The following is a 17,417-nucleotide window of genomic DNA, read 5'->3' on the forward strand; positions in this document are numbered from 1 at the left end:
CTCGGTGCCCTCCAATTCTCTAAAGCACACATACCCCAGATCTAAGGCTGGAGCTTCCACATACTCACCCTGATCCATCATCTAGAAGAAATCAGAGGACCAAGTACCTCGTGGTAACAGCGGAATGAAACCGGGTGGAACCAAACCTCTGGAGTTGAAGAAACTCCGCTTCTTGCCCACTCCTCTCCGTGTCAGGTGGGAGCGCAGTCAGGACCCTGCCTCGGGCTCTCTCCTTGGGAACAGATGGGCCGGCGGGGAAGGCCGGGAGCACAGCCCACACTCCCAGCATCCTTAGGGGGAGGGGCAGATGCTAAGTCTTAGCCGGCTTCTACTTGGCCCTAAGAAGCAGTGCCCTTTCTCTGGTGCCCTAGGAATGCCTACCCTGACTTGGCGTTGCTTTGTGCTTCGATGAGTCCCGGAGGAGCTTTTGATATAATGTGACCTTGAATCGAACTTGATGAAATCTGCCGTAATTTTCCTTGACTGACCAACCCTCAAGGGCACCGAGATGGGCTTCTCTTGCTGTACTCCTTTCCCCCCCACCCCAAGCTGTTCCAGTCTCTTCCCAGGAGCGGTGTTCCAGGCTCTTCCCCATCCCTTTCTCTGCCCATTTAGCCCCTAAGAGCTTGGCAAGTCAAGACTCAGTCCCTCTGATCCCAGCGGCCACTCCTCACCCCAGAAAAGGAAAGCCCAGGGCCAGTCTCCTTCCAGGCCGGGCGCTCTCTGGCGCATCCGTGCCGAGACGCGCGCTCATCGCTCCGCGCATTTCCTGCTTTGAGCTGGGTTTGGAGGAGGGATGGCCTGTAGGGACGGTGCCACGTGGGTAGAGCCAGAGCACGCGTGAAAAGGTCTCCGGGACCTGGCCGACGGTGGGGAGCGCGCCGCCCCACTTAAGGGCTGCGCCTGTTGGTTCCTGAATTCACCGCAGTGTTTTGACGTGAAGGGATGACTTCTCTCTCCCCATGAAAGGTCACGATCCTTGCGGCGTGAGCCAGAACTGCCCAAGTTAGGGAACCGAAGTCTACACTTCATGTTTTTTTTTTCTTTTAATTTCTACCTGGTGAAATCACCGCTCCACACGCACATCTCTCCCGGAGGGGACAGGCAGGGGCAGGAAGCCTCTAGCACCTGAGAAGCAAGGGAGAAGAGCAGATACCCGGCAGACCTCTGTTCCCTAACCAAGGGGAGTAAGAAGGAACACAGTCCTCAGCACTAGTGAACCCACGAAAGGAGGCGAGAATGACGCCCGCGCTCCGTCTATCTCCTGCCTTATAGATCCCTTGGAAGAGGCCCAAGGGGAAAAAGAATCTTAAACCGGTTGATGACACGCAAATAAAATTTTGAAATAAGCTTCTGACACAGGAATGACTGTTAAACTCCCGGCGGTAGAGATGGGGCCCGAGCGCACCCAGTTAGTAAAGGGCTAGATTTGGGATTTAAAGCCTCACGGCTTCAAAGTCCGTGCTCACTCCTCTCTCTCAGCAGATCATCAGAGCCAGAACGCCACTGCAGGGATGTCTGATTCTAAATATCCATGCTGTCTCGACTTTTAAGGGCATCCCCTGACCCAAGATTGCCATCATACGTGGGGGGGGGGGTGGGCGCAAGAGGAACGTATAGGATTTTGTCTGCTGCCCTTGACTTCGACTCGCATTCTGCCTTCGGGTGTTCCGAGCACCAAGTAGAAAAGGGCGTCGCGGGGCCAAAGACCGAGCACGTGCACAGGCCGGTCTGGGAGACACAGTGGATGTGTGTTGGGATCACCTGCAGGGAGGATCACTTTGGAGGCCTCCGGTGCCGCCGGGGAGAAGCAGGCGGGTAGATGGGCACGCGGCATGGACCGGGTCCTAAACACGGAGGAGAACAGGGGAGAGATTTTAAGAAAGAGACAAGTTTGGGTTTGACTGCTGTGGCTGTCACGTGAGGGAAGAATCAAACGGGGGACGGACTGGGCCCCCCCCCCAGATGTGGGAGGTGGCGAAGGCACCTGCTACCACCGTTAAGGATGTGAGTTCGAACTCGGTAGCTGGCAGTGAGCGCCAACCAGGAGGTAGGGTGTGTGAGCAGAGGAGGAGGCGACAGGATTAGGTCCCGGCAAGTAAATGGGTGATACTATGTCCTGTAACTTATCCCGTCATCGCATACATGTAACCACGTACCTCCTGTCGCCTTTGCCATAGAAGAGATCGAACAAGGGCATGGGCATCAGGAGGGAGGGATCGTGGGCGTCACGTTAAGAGCTGTTTCGCCACACTGGTCTCGCTGGCCACCTCCTTTCCACCCAGGACACCAGTGCGTCATATCCTACAGGTCAAGGTCATGGAAAATGAAAGACAAGACAAAGCCCCACGAGGCCGGGGGTGGGTGGGCACGGTCCGTTCAATGGAAGGCACTCGAAAAGGATGTGTTGAAGTAAAGATTAGTTTATTTTACATCATATTTATTGTATATACATGTTTTAACATCTTTTTAAATATATTTCTGCATGTTTTATGCTACAGCAAACGCAGGAGGGTAGCCTCTGGCATCTTCAGAGGCTCCGTGTTTTCCTCACACTACGTGCAAGCCTGTGCCCTATTCTTGAGAAACCTACATCGGGTTCTCATTTTAAAGCCTTCTAGACTGTTCCAAAAAAAAAAATACAAATACGTTTCCTATTAAGGAGAGAGAAGGGCATTTGACCCACGTTGATGTTGTCGTTACGGGTGTGACCGCTCAGTTTTGCTGAGCATTCTCCTGTGGCAGATGGACGCTTTCTAGTCACATCACACTGGGCTGGGTCACAGAGGAGAGCATGAGGAGGAGGGTGGCCGTGTGAGGGGCCCCTTCTCTCCTCAGTACTTTCTCCGGCCTCCACCATAAAGCACCACACAGATTGTGTTTGTTTGGCCTTCCTCACAGAACCAGTCGGCCAGGTCTTAGAGAGGCCCCCGCCTTCAGGGGCAGCTTTCCAGAGCCTGTTTGTGGACACCGTTCTTCCTCACAGGGACACAAGACCACCTCCCCAGCAGAGCAACCACCGTGAAGCTTCTAGATTGCCTAGTGCCGGTGGAACTGTGACCTTGCGGACAACGTGGAGAAAACCGAAGCCTGTTGTGTGGACACGGAAGTCTTGAAAAATTCTGTAACTGGGTGAAAGGACGTGATTTCTACCTGTCTGAGAATGTGCTTCCGGAAAACTAATATCCATGTTTTAGTTTTGATCTTTCTTGATACACTCTTAGAACTGATACGAAGGAAATGCAGCCCTGGAAGGAACACTTCAGAAGTCAATTTCCTTTCCCTCCTTGAGGAGAATGCGCTCAAATCTATAGGAGCAGCTTTTCCTCAAGCGGGCGGTCTTGACCGCGCTTGGGGGACAGGGGAGGGTGTGAGGCGGCCGCCATCTTGCCCGCGCGCTTGAGGGCGTGAGGCGGCCGCCATCTTGCCCGCGCGCGAGTGTGTGAGGCGGCCGCCATCTTGCCCGCGCTTGAGGGCGTGAGGCGGCCGCCAGGGTTCGCCAAAGCGACCTTCTGCGCTGACCGCGTGCTGGCTGCTGGAGGCCTGGCTCAGGCGCTTCCCCAAAGAGTGTTGGGGATTTTCTCCTGCTCCCAGGGAGCTCTTCGTGGCTCCACACCTTATTTTGGGGAGCTTTGGGGGCCACTGTTGCCTTAGTTCCCTGAAGTAGACATAGAAAGTACTTCTTTTTCTTTGCTCGCTCTCTCCCACTTTCCCTTCCTCCCTGCTTCCTTCTTTCCTTTTCTTTTCCTTTCTCTTCTCTTGCTCTCCCTCCCTCTCTTCCCTTTTGGTTATTACATCTCTGTGGTCCCCTCCGTGTTTTCAGCAGTTTATTGAAGTATATTTTACATGCAGTAAAATGCGTAGATCTTGCGTGCATCCCGTGTGACCACCATTCGCATCAAGGCTGAGAACATTCCCCTTACTCCGGACGGTTGTCTCTTGCCACCTTGCCCGTCGGTGCTGCATCCTACAAGCTAATCCCTCTTCTGATTTCTGTCACCAGATAGTTTCGTTTGCTGTTGAACTTCACATAAGTAGAATCCTATAGTACATCATCCTGTGTGGCATTTTTTGCCCAGCGTGATGTTTCTGAGATTGAGTTGTGTCGTTATATGTATGATAAAATTCACAAAAAAATATTGTTTTTATTCCCGAGTAGGATCGTATTTTAGAAACAAATCGCAATTTACCTATACAAGGAAATGCGATACGTGATCATGTTCATAGGGAGGAAATAGGTGGGCAGGTGCGGTAACTAGCAGAGTGGCGCAGCGGGAGCGTGCTGGGCCCATAACCCAGAGGTCGATGGATCGAAACCATCCTCTGCTAGGGTTCCTCCTTTCCCACCTTAAGGGGGGGGAAGGGTAGAATTAAAGGCATCCCTTTTTTGTTCTTTACAACTCCTGCAATGTTTTTTCACCCTTTACCTAATTTCTACAAATGGGTATTTTCCTTTCTTTTCTTTCTTTTTTCTTTTTGCAAAAGCCGCCCGTCTCATTCCAAAAGAGATGCAAACCTCACCCTTCTTACTTGGGAAGAGGTGACAAATTTACCTTTCATTTCCAGTGGATCAGCATTATATCTTTCAGAATACATGCTTGTCTCCGGTTATAGTTTTCTATTTTCTTTACACTTGAAAGAAAAACATTTTCATTGACTTCTGCCCAATGACTATATTGCATTTTCCTTGGGCATCAGTGTCCTGCTCCTCACTTCTTTATGCAGCCCTGTGCACGGTTTATCACATTTAGGTCAAGTTAGTGGGAATGTTTTGGGAGTCCTTCGCTAAAGCAATGCATGTTGTAATAATCACAAAGACGCCCTTTGTAGGATTTTATGGGCAAAACAGATGCAAAGAAGTTACATGTGAAATGGTAGAAGAAAATGGAAGGAATGCATTAAAGTAAAAAAGTGAGTGCATCAGGATCCCATGGACAAATTCAGGGGGAAAAATGGAAGTCATTAAGGTATTTGCAAAAATGTGTTTATGAGGAAAATTTTGTAAGTAAAGCACTCTTTAGTGAGTCTCTACATTATAGCAAGAAAATAGAAATTCCTGTAACAACAAGGACCTTAAATAATGAAAATGAAGAGGAAATCCTATGGAAAAATAGAAGTAAGGTGAGGGGAGCCGAAGGGACCAGGGCAGGGGGGAGGAGGAGGCACAGCTTTGATCCTTTGCATTTAAAGGTGTGTGCCCTGACTTGTCACAGAACGTGCAGACAGTGTTGGAGCTGAAGTTCCATCATTTTGCAACCGCCTTAGTAAAGATGGGTTCAGGTAAGAATTATTAATGCATGCTAAATCTGAGGGGTAACTTTGGTGGGCCAAGGGCAGGCAGGCTCCCCCAAGATGGGCCACTTTGGCATGAAGATTATTTTGACTTATAAAGCAATCAACTACCCCTGAAATCATTGTTGTACTATATGCTAACTTACTTGGATGTAAATTAAAAAAAAAAAAAGGCAAAACTAAATAAACAATCACAGAAGATCAAAAAAAAAAAAAAAGGAATGTTCTAGAACTTGATAGTGGTGATGGTTACACAACCTTGTGAATGAACTAAAAGTCACTGAATTATAGATTTTGAAATGGTTAAATGGTGAATTGTAATGTGAATTTCATATCAATAAAAATTTATATGTATGTATGCAAAAAAAAGCTATCAAAACCCAGCAGGTTCAGGAAAAGCTCTTTTAAAAAAAATTGTTTTTGAAGCCTATTTATTTGAGAGATAGAGCGAGTGGGGGAGGATCAGAGAGAGAGGGAGATAGCCTAAGCAGGCTTCGCACTATCACGAACCCTGAGATCATGACCTGACCCGCCACCGAGAATTTATATAAAAAGAAATTTAAGAAACTTATTAAAAGAAAAAATTTAATTAAAAAATTTTTTTAAATTAAAAATTTAAAAATGTAAGAAATTTTCTTAAAGAACAACAAAACAAACAACAAAGTGAGCAGCTACTGTATTCTTAAAAAAATGTCAATATCATGACTACAAAGAGAGGCTGCGGTGATGTTTTAGATTAAAGATGGACAACTGAACTTAACTAACTGGAATTGAAGTAAAAAACATGTTTTTGGACAAATGATACGATACCTAATCTGTACTGGGGAGGGGATGCTCTAAAAGGCATTACTGGGCCAGTAGACAAAATTGAAATACAGGTGAGAGATTTTAAAAACAGTATCATTGTTAAATACACTGAACGGATACATATACTGTCGTCATACATAAAGAATATCCTTACTTTTAGGAAATATCTACTTAAGTATTTAAAAGCAAAAGGCCATGAAACATACAATTTACTCTTCTGTGGTTCTGAAAAAACAAAAACAAAAACAAAACAAAAAAAACCCCAAAAAACAGAAATGGAGATAGACCGAAGATGGAGACTGAATCAGAGAGGCAGGGAGGGAGAGAGAGGGAGGAAATGGGACAAAATGTTAATAGGTGAATCCCAATAAAAGGTATAGAGGTGGGTTTTGTTCTATTCTTCTTCTTTCCAATTTTCTTTAAGATCGAAGTTATTTCCAAGTGAAAAGTTTAAGACCCTTGTTATGGCCGTTTGAAAAGGCAACAGGAACTGCATAATATACACGCAAATTCCCACCAACCACCTTAAACCATTAGCAGTGTTTTGTCGAGGTCGTTTCTTCTCTGACCCGCCCACCGCCCATCAGCATTTTGAAGCGAATTCGAGACAGGAGGTTCCCAAGCGCTGGGCTGTGACGAGACACAAAGAAAGGTAAGGATTCCTCCCCTGCGGCTGGAGGAACCAAGGAGGCGGTGAGCAGAGTTGTAAACTGTTCCCAGGAGGGGAAGCCGGCGTCGGACCGAAGCCTCGGCTGCTTTGGTTCTGCGATTTGAGCCCCGACGTGACTGGGGCCAAGGACTGTGCGCCACAGGGATGCTTTGCCTGAGTCCCCAGCTCCGCGACCGCGGAAGGGGGCGGAAGCAGCAGGCGGCGCTCTAAAAGGGAGCACTCGCCCTCCCCCCGCCGTGCAAGAAGGCAAGGAAACCGCCGTCGGAAGGGGGTTGGAGGGTGTGAAGGCGGAACGTCGCACACCAAGGTGAGGAGTGCAAAACTCACGCCCGCGCTCCCGACAGCCAGGACCGACGAGGGTGGGATTCGAACCCACGCGTGCAGAGCACAATGGATTAGCAGTCCATCGCCTTAACCACTCGGCCACCTCGTCCCACGAGCTTTAGGCCTTTTAGGTACCCTCTTTAACGTCTTACTTTCGGCCAAGCTTTGCTCTGTGACCCCGAGCTGTGGCATTGTTTTTCAAATCACAGTCGTGGCAGGGATTTCCTACCTCTAGTCCTTTCCACCTTCCTCCTGGTAGCCTTCCCCGTTTTGTTAATCCCACTTCAGCCCGCCGGGGCCTCCAGCCTCAATTGTCTTCCTTCCTCAATACTCACACTTGCCTTCCAGAATTTTATCCCGATATGTATTTTACGCTCGAAGACCCTATCCTGCCGCTATGCAACAGGGAGCATAAATTGAAGTCTAATTTTTACTTATTTCCAGGGACAATAAATCTATCTTCTGCCGACTTGAATTAGCTTTGCATCTCATTTCACACAACAAGATCTACATAGATAATGTTTGACAGGTAGTTTATTACATACGTGAAGCAGCATTGCATTGGAAATGCGTTCTTTAGTGAAAGGGCCAGGAATATTTTTCCCCATCAGGTCATGTGTCCACAGAGGAAAACTTACGACTGGAATAAGAAGACTTTGGTGGAGGTTAACAGCAAAAAACCCCTAGTTTGTGCTTTTGAATAAGTGTGCTTTTATGAAAGTTTGCTTTTATGATTACTTAAGGTGCATTATTTAAAGTAGACTCTAATACATTTCCTGTCACTGAATTTAATAAATACATGGTAGCAGTGAATAAAAGCCTTAGCAAAGAAGGGGCTTGACCATGTACAAATAACTTTTACAAAATGTTCTTATCTCTTTTCTTTGACAAAAGTCAAGGAGGATTTTCTTATGAGTCTGAATAAGTAAAAAGAATTAAAGCGCCAACTTTCCGTGATACATGTCTGTTCCCTTTCGTTGAGTGTGATGTTACTCTGAAGTAGATGCGAAGTTTGTCACCTCCTTCTCCAAGAAATCCTATAAAATATGCAACTGAGACGCCGCCCCCTGTCCTGCTTACCGACAATACTTCCAGAATGTCGGAGACGCCAGTGTTTCCAATTGTCCTTTCTTGTCAGTGGGGATATTTTTACCCCCGAGGTCACAGGTCGCAGAAGTCTGTCGCATAAAAGGAAATAGACCGGCCTGATTTGCAAGGGGATGTGGAAGCAGGGACGGCTCACATCCATCAGGAGCAGGTGCGTGGTCGGGAAGGGACATTTTAGGAAAGTGTTTCTCTGTGTCCCGATCTCCAGCCCTCTGGCCTCGGTGGCATGAATTCTCCGATCTTCACTGACACTGGAGCTGCTTTTTTCTGACCACATCCGGCTTCTCGCCCTGCTCTCCTCTCCCATCAGAGCCTCCTTCCAAACCGAAAGGGCCCCAGCAGTTCCCAGAGCAGCCGCACTTTTCCAACCTGCACAACGATCTGTCCCCTGGGGGAAAAAGCCAACTTCAAAGTAGGTTAGTCAGTGTTTTATACGTCATCTTCCCGAGGACCATAGCCAGGGAGACTGGTTCGGACCGCTCTGAGAGCTGCTGCGAAGCCGGTCAGCTCACAGGGGGTCGTAGGCAGGAAGGGGAGGGAAACTTGATCGCCCCGAGCTCCAATCCCTTGCACTCGCAAGATATAGTCTGTTCGGTTGTAACTATTAAGATGTGCGGATTTCCACATCACTACTTAAAAAGCCCATAGTTAATCTTAATACATACGTTTCTGTCCTATCTGGTTGTTCAAAAATATTGCTTGCGTGCCTGCACTTGACTGGTCTTCTCTTTTTTCTGCGTTGGAGATCTCCTTGAAGTCACTGGGGACGGTCACAGAAGATTGACTTTGGTCACCTGCTCTTGGTGCACAAGGGGCTCCCAGATCTGAGGGCCGGACCGGCAACAGCAGAGAGGGCTGGGGGCGGCTCCAGGCCAAGTCCTCAGGGAACCCGCATCCAGAACAGTGGAGGCCCTCGGAGTAAACACGCTGTCCTGGGGAAGAAGTCTCTGAATCAGCTCATTTCCCCTTCCCCGAACGTGTAAAGCTTGCTCGTGCAAACTCAAAGCCTCACGTCTACCGAGTATTGACTATCGCGGATCAGATCGGATCTACCGACCCAGACCTCTGAATTAGGGCTGCGGTTCTCATGGTCTTGTCTGAGGACAGTTTGCTCTACCACCTGTGCCCATAGCTTGGGGGTACATCCTTTTGTCAATTTCCATCCTGACTTTCTGGGTCCACGACTATCACCAGGTTTTCTCTTGCTCCTCTCACAGGCCATCTTTCCTCATGTCTCCATTTGCAGATCTTCTCTAGAAACTTCCAGTTCCAGCAAGGTTTGGGAGGTTTCCTTGCGCATTTCCTGGAGAGATTTCTCCTTCCCCTGCCCTCCTCCCCACAACCAGCTGTGCACCCCAGGCATTAAGCTAGCCTTTGGCAAGTGCAGGGGCCAAGGGCAGGCCACTCCAAAATGTGTCACTTGGGCTTGCAGATTATTTTGAGCTGAAGACAATCAAGGCCCAGAAAGCTCAGGAAGAAACTGACTCCCCGCCCCCTGCCTAAAAGATGCTGCAGCAGGAAGAAAGCTATCAGCATAGAATTACGTCATCCTTTGAACCAGGGGCAGTAGACAGAGAGGAGGACCCCGGGAAGGCCCGTTTGACCAAAGTTCTCTCTTTGTCCCCTTGCTTCTGAGTGACCCTACAAACACTGTCCACCAAACATTCTTTTTTATCGCCCTTCCCTTCCAGGGACCCCTCTCTCCTTAGTTCTGAATAACATATACAGACAGCTTGTTTTGCTGTCTTTGGAATCTCATGTCTATTTGGGTTCCCTGAAGTTTGAAATTAAATTTGAGTTTCTCCTTTTAATATGTCTCATGTGACTTTAATCCTTAATTCAGCTAAACAACCTTGAAGGGCAGAGGGCATTCTTTTTGTTCCCAATACTGGTGACTGCAGACAGGGGCTCAGTACAGGAAGGAATGCCAGGAGTAAGTTTGGGCACAGGGGTTCCTTTGCAAAAGGGTTTGGCTTGGGGAAAGGAGGAGTCAGGAGTTGGAAAAAGAGCCACGCAAGGTCCCACCGAGATTTGAACTCGGATCGCTGGATTCAGAGTCCAGAGTGCTGACCATTACACCATGGGACCCACCTCCTGGATCACTTCCCTAAAGACTTGGATGACCTACTTCTCCTTCCTTAAATCCAGCTGATGGGAAGGAGGGAACACCTTGCTTTTCCTCCTCCGGGATGGAGTCTTGGACGGTCACCTGTCGCACACCTCCTACCCCAGGGTCTTACTGGAAAACATCAGCTTCCAAACGTCAGGAACCCTCTCCCCCTTTTACCTGCGTATTCCCCCCAAGCGGTTCCGGAACGGGGTGCCCCGGGCCCCTAAATAGGAGCACAGGTGAGGTCGTGACCCGGGCCGAGCCGTCACCGAGGTTCAGGTTTTGTGACAGGTGTTTGTATTGTTACCTCACGTGAGGCTCACACGCGCCCTGGGAGGTGGGGACACCTGCGGCCGAGGCCTGCGGTCCTTCACTCCGCTTGCTTATCAAGGCTGATTTCCTTCTGCGGGCCCTGCACCTGCGCGGGGGACCGGGGACGGGACGGGAGGAGGGTCCCTGCGGCCCTGGGGCACCTGTGGTGGGGAGGGAGGACCGGCGCATCGCACCCCCCCGGCCCCCGGCCTCCTGCTGGGCGCTCTGCTTGGGACAAGTGAGCAGGAGGGACCCGCAAACGCCTGGAGGACGACCCCGCCGTGCGGGTCCACACGCGAGGACGGCGCGTCTCGGCACCTGAGCCGCCCCCGGGGGCCTTTCGCCGGCTCCGAGCGCGGGGATTCCCAGCACACGTTCCGTGAAGGACTTTGGGGCAGTTTCCTTAGTGGAGTCAGAGTACAGACAGGGCTGCTATTCCTGGGGTTCTCCTGGCCCCGCTCCCTTCCCAGAGAGCCCACCGGGCGGATTCCGGGTTAGGCCAGGACCGGCCCGACGCGCGCACCTGCCGCGCCCCGCCCCGCGCCCGGGATCTCTGACACTGAACGTCCGCTGCTGGGTTTTCCTCCACATGGAACCTTCGACCCCCGGTCCCATCCGCGTTTCTTCTGTGGGAGGCTGGGAAGGCCTGAGCCCCGGGCGGTGGGAACTGCATGCGGCCGCGTCCCGAAGTCGGGAGAGGCTGTGGCCCCGCCGGGCGGTGGGACCGGCCGCCGAGGGATGGCAGCGGCTCCCGCCCAACGCCTGAGCGAGCGGAGACGCAGACACGCCGGGAGGTTCTGTCTCGGGCCCAAAGCAATCATGCTCTCTGCCTTCTAAATCAAGTCTGGCCTTTGCCCTGCGGAACGGAAAGAGCGCCTCCGCCCCAGCCCCGGTCCCTCTTGGGCACCGCGCGGGGTCGTGGGCCGTGACAAGAAATTCACTCGCGGACAATCACTGATGAGACGCGTGGGAAGTTAATTCTGTAAACTCGACCTCGGACAGTTTGTGACAGGGGCTCCCTTCCCTCTGTGGCTCTTGACCCCTGACTGGACCCTGCCCAGAGTCTGAAGCCGGTGCTGTCCCCGCTCTGTCCCCTGACCTGCTTGGCGCAGCGGGGGACTCGCCCCTCGTGGTCCTCCGGCTCCACCTCTCCCGGGGTCCTGCCGCCCCCTTGTCTCCACCACGGCCCCCACCCCCAGCCCCCTGCCTGCCCAGCCCGGTCCTCTGAAGAGTTCTCAGCGGGATGTAAAGGCCGGGGTGGGTCAGGAGGAGGCTCCCCCATTGTGTTCCAGGTGGACAGGGGACAGGCGGGTGAAAACTTCAGTTGACAGAGGTAGGAGGTGAGGTGGAGGAGTGAGGGAGAGCCGCCCCGGGGACCGTCCAGTTGACAGGGACCCAGCTGGACTCCAGGCTTCCAACACGCCCCTTCCGGGCTCTGGAAAATGGATGCGAGTCAGATGTTGTCCGGGTGGGTGTGAATTCCTGGCCCCTCAAGGTCCTTGCTGAACTAAGAATCAGATTGACATGTGACACATTAACTGGCGAAAATCAAATTTAATAGGAGGAATCCACACAGACCTAGAAATTCCGAAGACAGTCTGCCCGAGTCGCCTCCGGCATCCGGAACTAACAAGGGGGCAGGGGTCTGGGACTTCAGAGGAAAGAAAAGCAATTTGCAGGGTGGTCAGGGGCAGGGCAGATGTTCCTAAGTAGATGTTTGCCCTGTACAGATGGGTCAAGGAAATTGATTTACAAAATCAGATATGTGAAGTGATTCTCGTTTAGGAGAAGGAAGTTCTCCCAGCAGGTCATAAAAATGGTAAATCAGATTTTCTCTAAATAAATTAGAAAATCAACTACTTGAAACAGTGAACATACGGTTTCTTATCTGGATATTTTAGGACAACCAAGATAATCAATTTTTATAATAAATATAATAAGGTCTAATTTAATTAGTGGCTAAATATTTACACCAAATAGTCACCTAGGACGCCCTTATTCTCTCAAGACTTCCAAAACCAAATAGTGCGCAAATGACTCCTTCTAATAACAGTGTCTGTACAAGTTCAAGGTGACTTTACAAGGAAGGTCATTTAAAGATCATTGGCTAATGGGGCGCCAGGGTGCCTTAGTCGGTTAAGTGTCTGACTTGATTTCGGCTCAGGTCATGATCTCACCGTTCCTGGGATTGGGCCCCGAGTTGGGCTTTGTGCTGACGGTGCAGAGCCTGCTTGGGATTCTCTCTGTCTCCCTCTCTCTCTGCCCGGACAAATATTTTCTCTTTTCTCTTGATAGATATGGCATTTTATCCAGGTTGTGTGTGCGTGTGTGTATGTGTGTGTTGCTTTATTTTTTATTTAGAAGGTATTTTTGTGATCTTTCCATATCAAAACAGAAAAGTGGTTTTCTTCCTCTTTTAAACCGCCGTAGTCTTCAGTTATATGGGATGTACCACAGTTTAACCGACAATTAAATTTTCCCCACAAACTGCTGTGGCAAACACTGCTCCTATCTACGAACATACACCATATCTCACGTCATGATGTCCTGCACACATATAGAAAATATGTCAAAGAATGTGTGCTCTGATAATTTTGATAGACATTGTCCCATTATGCTTCAGAGGGCTGCCCCAGAATGTGTTTGTTTCCTTTAACTAAACTGAGGACACATAAATAGAATCCTGGCCACATTTCTTACTCCTTTTTTTAAAACAATAAAAATTTATTTATTTTGAGAGAGAGCGAGTGGGGGGGGGGAGGGGCAGGGCTCAAACTCACGAACCCATGAGATCATGACCTGAGTCGGACACTCAGCCCACTGAGCCACCCAGGTGCCCCGATGCTGCTCTGTCTTTCTGAGTCCCCGGCTGCATGCTACACAACTGAGGCAAAACCAGACCATCAGTGAAGAGGTGGAAGAATTCACAGTGGGGGCGTGTTTAATTCAGAAATGTCATCTTATCTCAGGTAGACGAGACTTCGGGGGTGCAGTTAGTGGTTTGACAAAGAGAATGTGGGAGAAGCAGACAGGAAGGGGCTGAGTGAGAGGCAGGAGAAGGGGCCAGCGGTGGCTTCCTTTTTTCACACACCAGAAAGAACCTTGTGGGCAAAACCACCTGAGGAGAGAAAGGCTGAGACACGCCAGTGTGTCTGGGGACGAAGACTGGAGGGGAGAGTGGGAGACGAGACAAAAGAGGAGACAGCAGGTGGGCAGAGCCCATGTAGTTTACGTGTCTATATCAGAGTCCTTTTGTTGATGAAGAGCGTGCTGACAATTACATAATGTACAAGGAGCTGTTAAATGCGATGGAGAGATCGGGGCTGGGTGGGGGACTGTGGCGTGGGGAGTAGGGTGCAGCTCTAAACCGAGGGGTCCGTGTGGGCTTACTGAGACTGCAGGGACACCCGACGGGAAGAGGGGGGTCAGGTGGAGAGCACGATGCGGCCAGAGCACAAGCAAGAAGGAGAAGAACGGCGATGAGATGGAGAGAAATGCAGGGTTAGAATGCGCAGGACCTTGGAGGAGATCTGAGGAAGTTGGCTTTGCTTCAAGTACAATGTGAGGCTGTTCAATCATCCTGATTTTAGGAGAGATGTTAGTTGCGACGACTTCTTAGAGGTGTCCTGGATTGAGGAGCGCCTGGCGTCAGACAGGGTGGGTCCGGGGGCTCTGGTCGCCCCTCACGTCCAGTGCACCACCCTGGCCACTCAGAGCCACTGCCTCCACGAAATGAGTTCATGCCGCCAGTAACTTCTCCAGGATCTGGGTGTCCCGTTTTCCTGGCTAAGTTAATAAGAGGCAAGTCACTTGCCTCTAGAGAGGCGCTGTGTCACAGACCCCGCATCGATCTTACGGTTGGCAGGCTCAGGGTGTGGCTGTAGCGGCGACTCCATCAGCCTTGATTAGTGGCACCCCATGTTATGGGCCCATTCCTGCCACTAGGCTACTCCGTTTCTGGGACCAATTAGCCCGCCAGGGTTGCTGATTACTAAGGCTGACAGATAAAACCTGGCAGAATCATTCTGGCTCCTGAGCTGTTCCCTGCTTCTGGGTGTAGGCAAGCTGGTGGAAGTTATCATGTGACAGCGATCTTCTACTCGGTGCCCACTCTGACCTGTCAGCCGAACCATTAGTCGCTGTACGTGAGTTCACGTCTATGCTGATATCCGGGTGAAATGGATGACCAGGTCCCCCATCCAAAGATCTGCCCGTATGGACGGTTCCCCCCACACTGCTGTCTTTCAGCGATATTCCAGGATGCCTGCCGGAAGTGTGTTAGATCCTTTGGAAAACCTACTTAACACCCCAAACAGAGCCACTTTATTTTTAGGCCTGAAGCCCAAAGGGCCGGTTTTGAGGTCTAAGAGGCAAGACAATAAATAAACAGCCTGAAAATGTCTCCTAATGTTTTAAATCGATTTACATTCTTACTAAGTCCAGCTCGGGCACCAACAAAACAAACTGTCTTGCTGAGCGGAACACCAGCCAAACATGAACTCTGTATACGGGCTTCGAACCCACAGGAGCAAACACCTGACCCGATCAGCCAGTTACAAAGGAAGCCTGTTGGGCACGGCTCATAATCTTGGGGAAAATATGAGACTAACACGACCAAGTCACTATTAAGCCTCCCCCCCACGTCGTCACTTCCAAATGCAGCAAATGACCCCACTTGTGAGGTCCCACGTGGGGCGCCTCCCCCCGCAGGAACGGTCCAGGCCTGAGCCCGGTGACCTCCTCCCAGCTGGACGTTGAGTCCCGGGCAAAGGTCCCGCAGGGCCCCGGTGCACACGCGTGCAGGGCAACACCCTCCAACTGCCACACGCGCTGCTCCCACCCAAGCCGAGTGCACCAGGTGGCCCTGGAGGGAAGGGTCTGGCCAGGGCCTTGTGCCACACGGACTGCCCCTAAGTCTGGCAGCACCCCCTCTCCGGGGCCAGGCGGGCATCGGATCAGCCTGAGGTCCGAGTCCCTGAGATATTCCTGGGGACCTGGCGGGTGGAGCGCAGGCCTGAGTGGGGGGCGCGCCCCTGAGATGTCCCCGCCGATTCCTGTGATTCCTGTCCGCCCCATCTGTACCCCGGACACCTCCGCTCTTCTGTCTCTCCCTCACTCTCCTCCTCAAAATTCACCCAATATCTGGATATATTGATCTGGCAATAAATACGTTAACTGGAGACCTTAGCTCTGAGAAGTCCTGGAGCAGGGGGTGGGGGCGCTTGGGAAGGAGGGGAGACCTATCGCCCCCAAGAAAGAGGCCCCCAGCGCTGCAGGCTCCGGGGAGGGCCCCTTGGAGGGGGGTCTTGTGACTCCAGCGCAGCTCCAGGGAAACCTCAAAAGTAACACTCCCCCGGGAGAGAGACCTTCCTGTTTCCGCCCGGTTTCGAACCGGGGACCTTTCGCGTGTTAGGCGAACGTGATAACCACTACACTACGGAAACTACGCCGCACCCCGCTCGCCTCGTCCCCGGGGGAGACTAGCCGGTCTCTGGGTCTCCCGGCTTTGTTCGCACTGGAGGCCTCTTTCCTTCCGGGAAATAGCAACCTTATTCCGCCTCTCTTTGGACCAAAAGCAAGAACCTTCGAGGCAGTGAATCGCTCCAAGGAAACACCGTCTAGGGGAAGAACGCCTTTCCACATGCAGGACGGAAAGTTTAGGCCGCCTCGGGGTCTGGCGGGTGTGGGAAAATTCCTCCATCTGGTGGGGGGGGGGGGTCCTGCTTACGTTTACCTGACCTCAGAGGGCTCCGTGACCTGCATCTCCTGGGTGCCAGACACGGGTCCTGGCTGGGATACTGACCCGGATCCGGTGGACTGACCGTGGAGGGGGCCCGTTGCGTGCGGGCCCCGCTTGACCCACAGAAGCTGACGCCCGAGAGGGGGGTGTGCCCACCTGCGTGCCGGGCGGAGTGGGGACGGCCGTGGGGGCCAGACCGTGGGACGTTGCCTGACGGGGCTCGGTGCCCACGACGCCACGGCCTGGCGCGGCGGGGAGATGTCACGGGCTCCTGCTACGCACTGGGCGCGCTCGGTTCCCACACCCGCCGCCGTCGCTAATCCAACAGCGGGAGGGCCGCGCTCACAAACTGCGCCCCCCACGCCTCGGGGGACTGCCAGTGACCTTTGGGAGGGGGACCGGAGCCCCGTCTGGGCTCAGCAGGGCCCGGAGCTGGAAGGGGACGCGCCCCCTCACACCTGTGCGTACGAAACGCCCTCTCATTGTGACGGTCGTGGCGTTTCCCTAGGGACCGCGGATGGTTTCACTGTGGGTCGTGGCTCTCCAGTGTCCCCACCATTTGTTGCGAAGGCTACCCTCCCCCTCGTCGACTTGCCTGGCGCCGTTGTTGACAATCAGCTGGCCATGCGTGCCCGGTGTTATTCTAGACTCTCGGTTATGTTCTGTGGGTTTGCACACCCATCCTTCGCCAGGACCTCAGTCTCGCTTTCTGTGTCGTGACAGACAGTCTCCCATCGAGAAGACAAATCCTCCAAGTCGGGTCCTCGTTTTGCAAAACGACGTTTCCTTCTGGCGTCTTTTGCGTTTCCAGGCGGATTTGAAAGACTGGCTTTTCCATGTCGGGGTGGGGGGGCAGGGGGAAGACGCTTCCCCGGGATTCTGAGCGGGATCAGGGTGACGGTGGGGCTGTTGTCATTTCACCCGGATGCTCGTCCCTGAGCGCAGGACGCTTCCCCGTGTGCGCCCATCCGCCCTGATCCCCCCTCTTCCCCGCGGTGTGCTGCCCGCTCCGCGTGTGCGCAGAGCACTTTCGCCGCCCGAGGAGGGCACAGCCT

The 17,417-nt window shown here is 52.0% G+C and overlaps 1 protein-coding gene, 1 long non-coding RNA gene and 4 other non-coding genes across 6 annotated transcripts; 2 read left to right on the forward strand and 4 right to left on the reverse strand.

Moving 5' to 3' along the window:
• The first annotated feature begins 2 nt into the window (after positions 1-2).
• On the forward strand, positions 3-1,349 carry LOC122238507. The gene is made up of 2 exons (XR_006217433.1): positions 3-195; positions 372-1,349. It is a non-coding gene; the product is annotated as an uncharacterized LOC122238507 (long non-coding RNA).
• Positions 1,350-4,257: 2,908 nt separating this feature from the next.
• TRNAM-CAU lies at positions 4,258-4,329 on the forward strand. The gene has a single exon. It is a non-coding gene; the product is annotated as a tRNA-Met (tRNA).
• A 2,791-nt stretch (positions 4,330-7,120) lies between these two features.
• Positions 7,121-7,202, reverse strand: TRNAS-GCU. Its single transcript has one exon. It is a non-coding gene; the product is annotated as a tRNA-Ser (tRNA).
• Positions 7,203-7,456: 254 nt separating this feature from the next.
• Positions 7,457-16,845, reverse strand: LOC122238475. Its single transcript, XM_042985399.1, has 4 exons — positions 16,831-16,845; positions 16,357-16,633; positions 8,866-9,132; positions 7,457-8,588 (listed from the first exon to the last, which is right to left on the reverse strand). The coding sequence occupies exons 1-4, from the start codon at positions 16,843-16,845 to the stop codon at positions 8,443-8,445; spliced, it is 705 nt and encodes a 234-aa protein (XP_042841333.1). The 3' UTR covers positions 7,457-8,442.
• TRNAQ-CUG lies at positions 10,217-10,288 on the reverse strand. The gene has a single exon. It is a non-coding gene; the product is annotated as a tRNA-Gln (tRNA).
• On the reverse strand, positions 15,994-16,066 carry TRNAV-AAC. The gene has a single exon. It is a non-coding gene; the product is annotated as a tRNA-Val (tRNA).
• Positions 16,846-17,417: the final 572 nt, after the last annotated feature.

This window comes from Panthera tigris, chromosome B2 (assembly GCF_018350195.1).
Source record: "Panthera tigris isolate Pti1 chromosome B2, P.tigris_Pti1_mat1.1, whole genome shotgun sequence".
Taxonomy (NCBI): domain Eukaryota; kingdom Metazoa; phylum Chordata; class Mammalia; order Carnivora; family Felidae; genus Panthera; species Panthera tigris.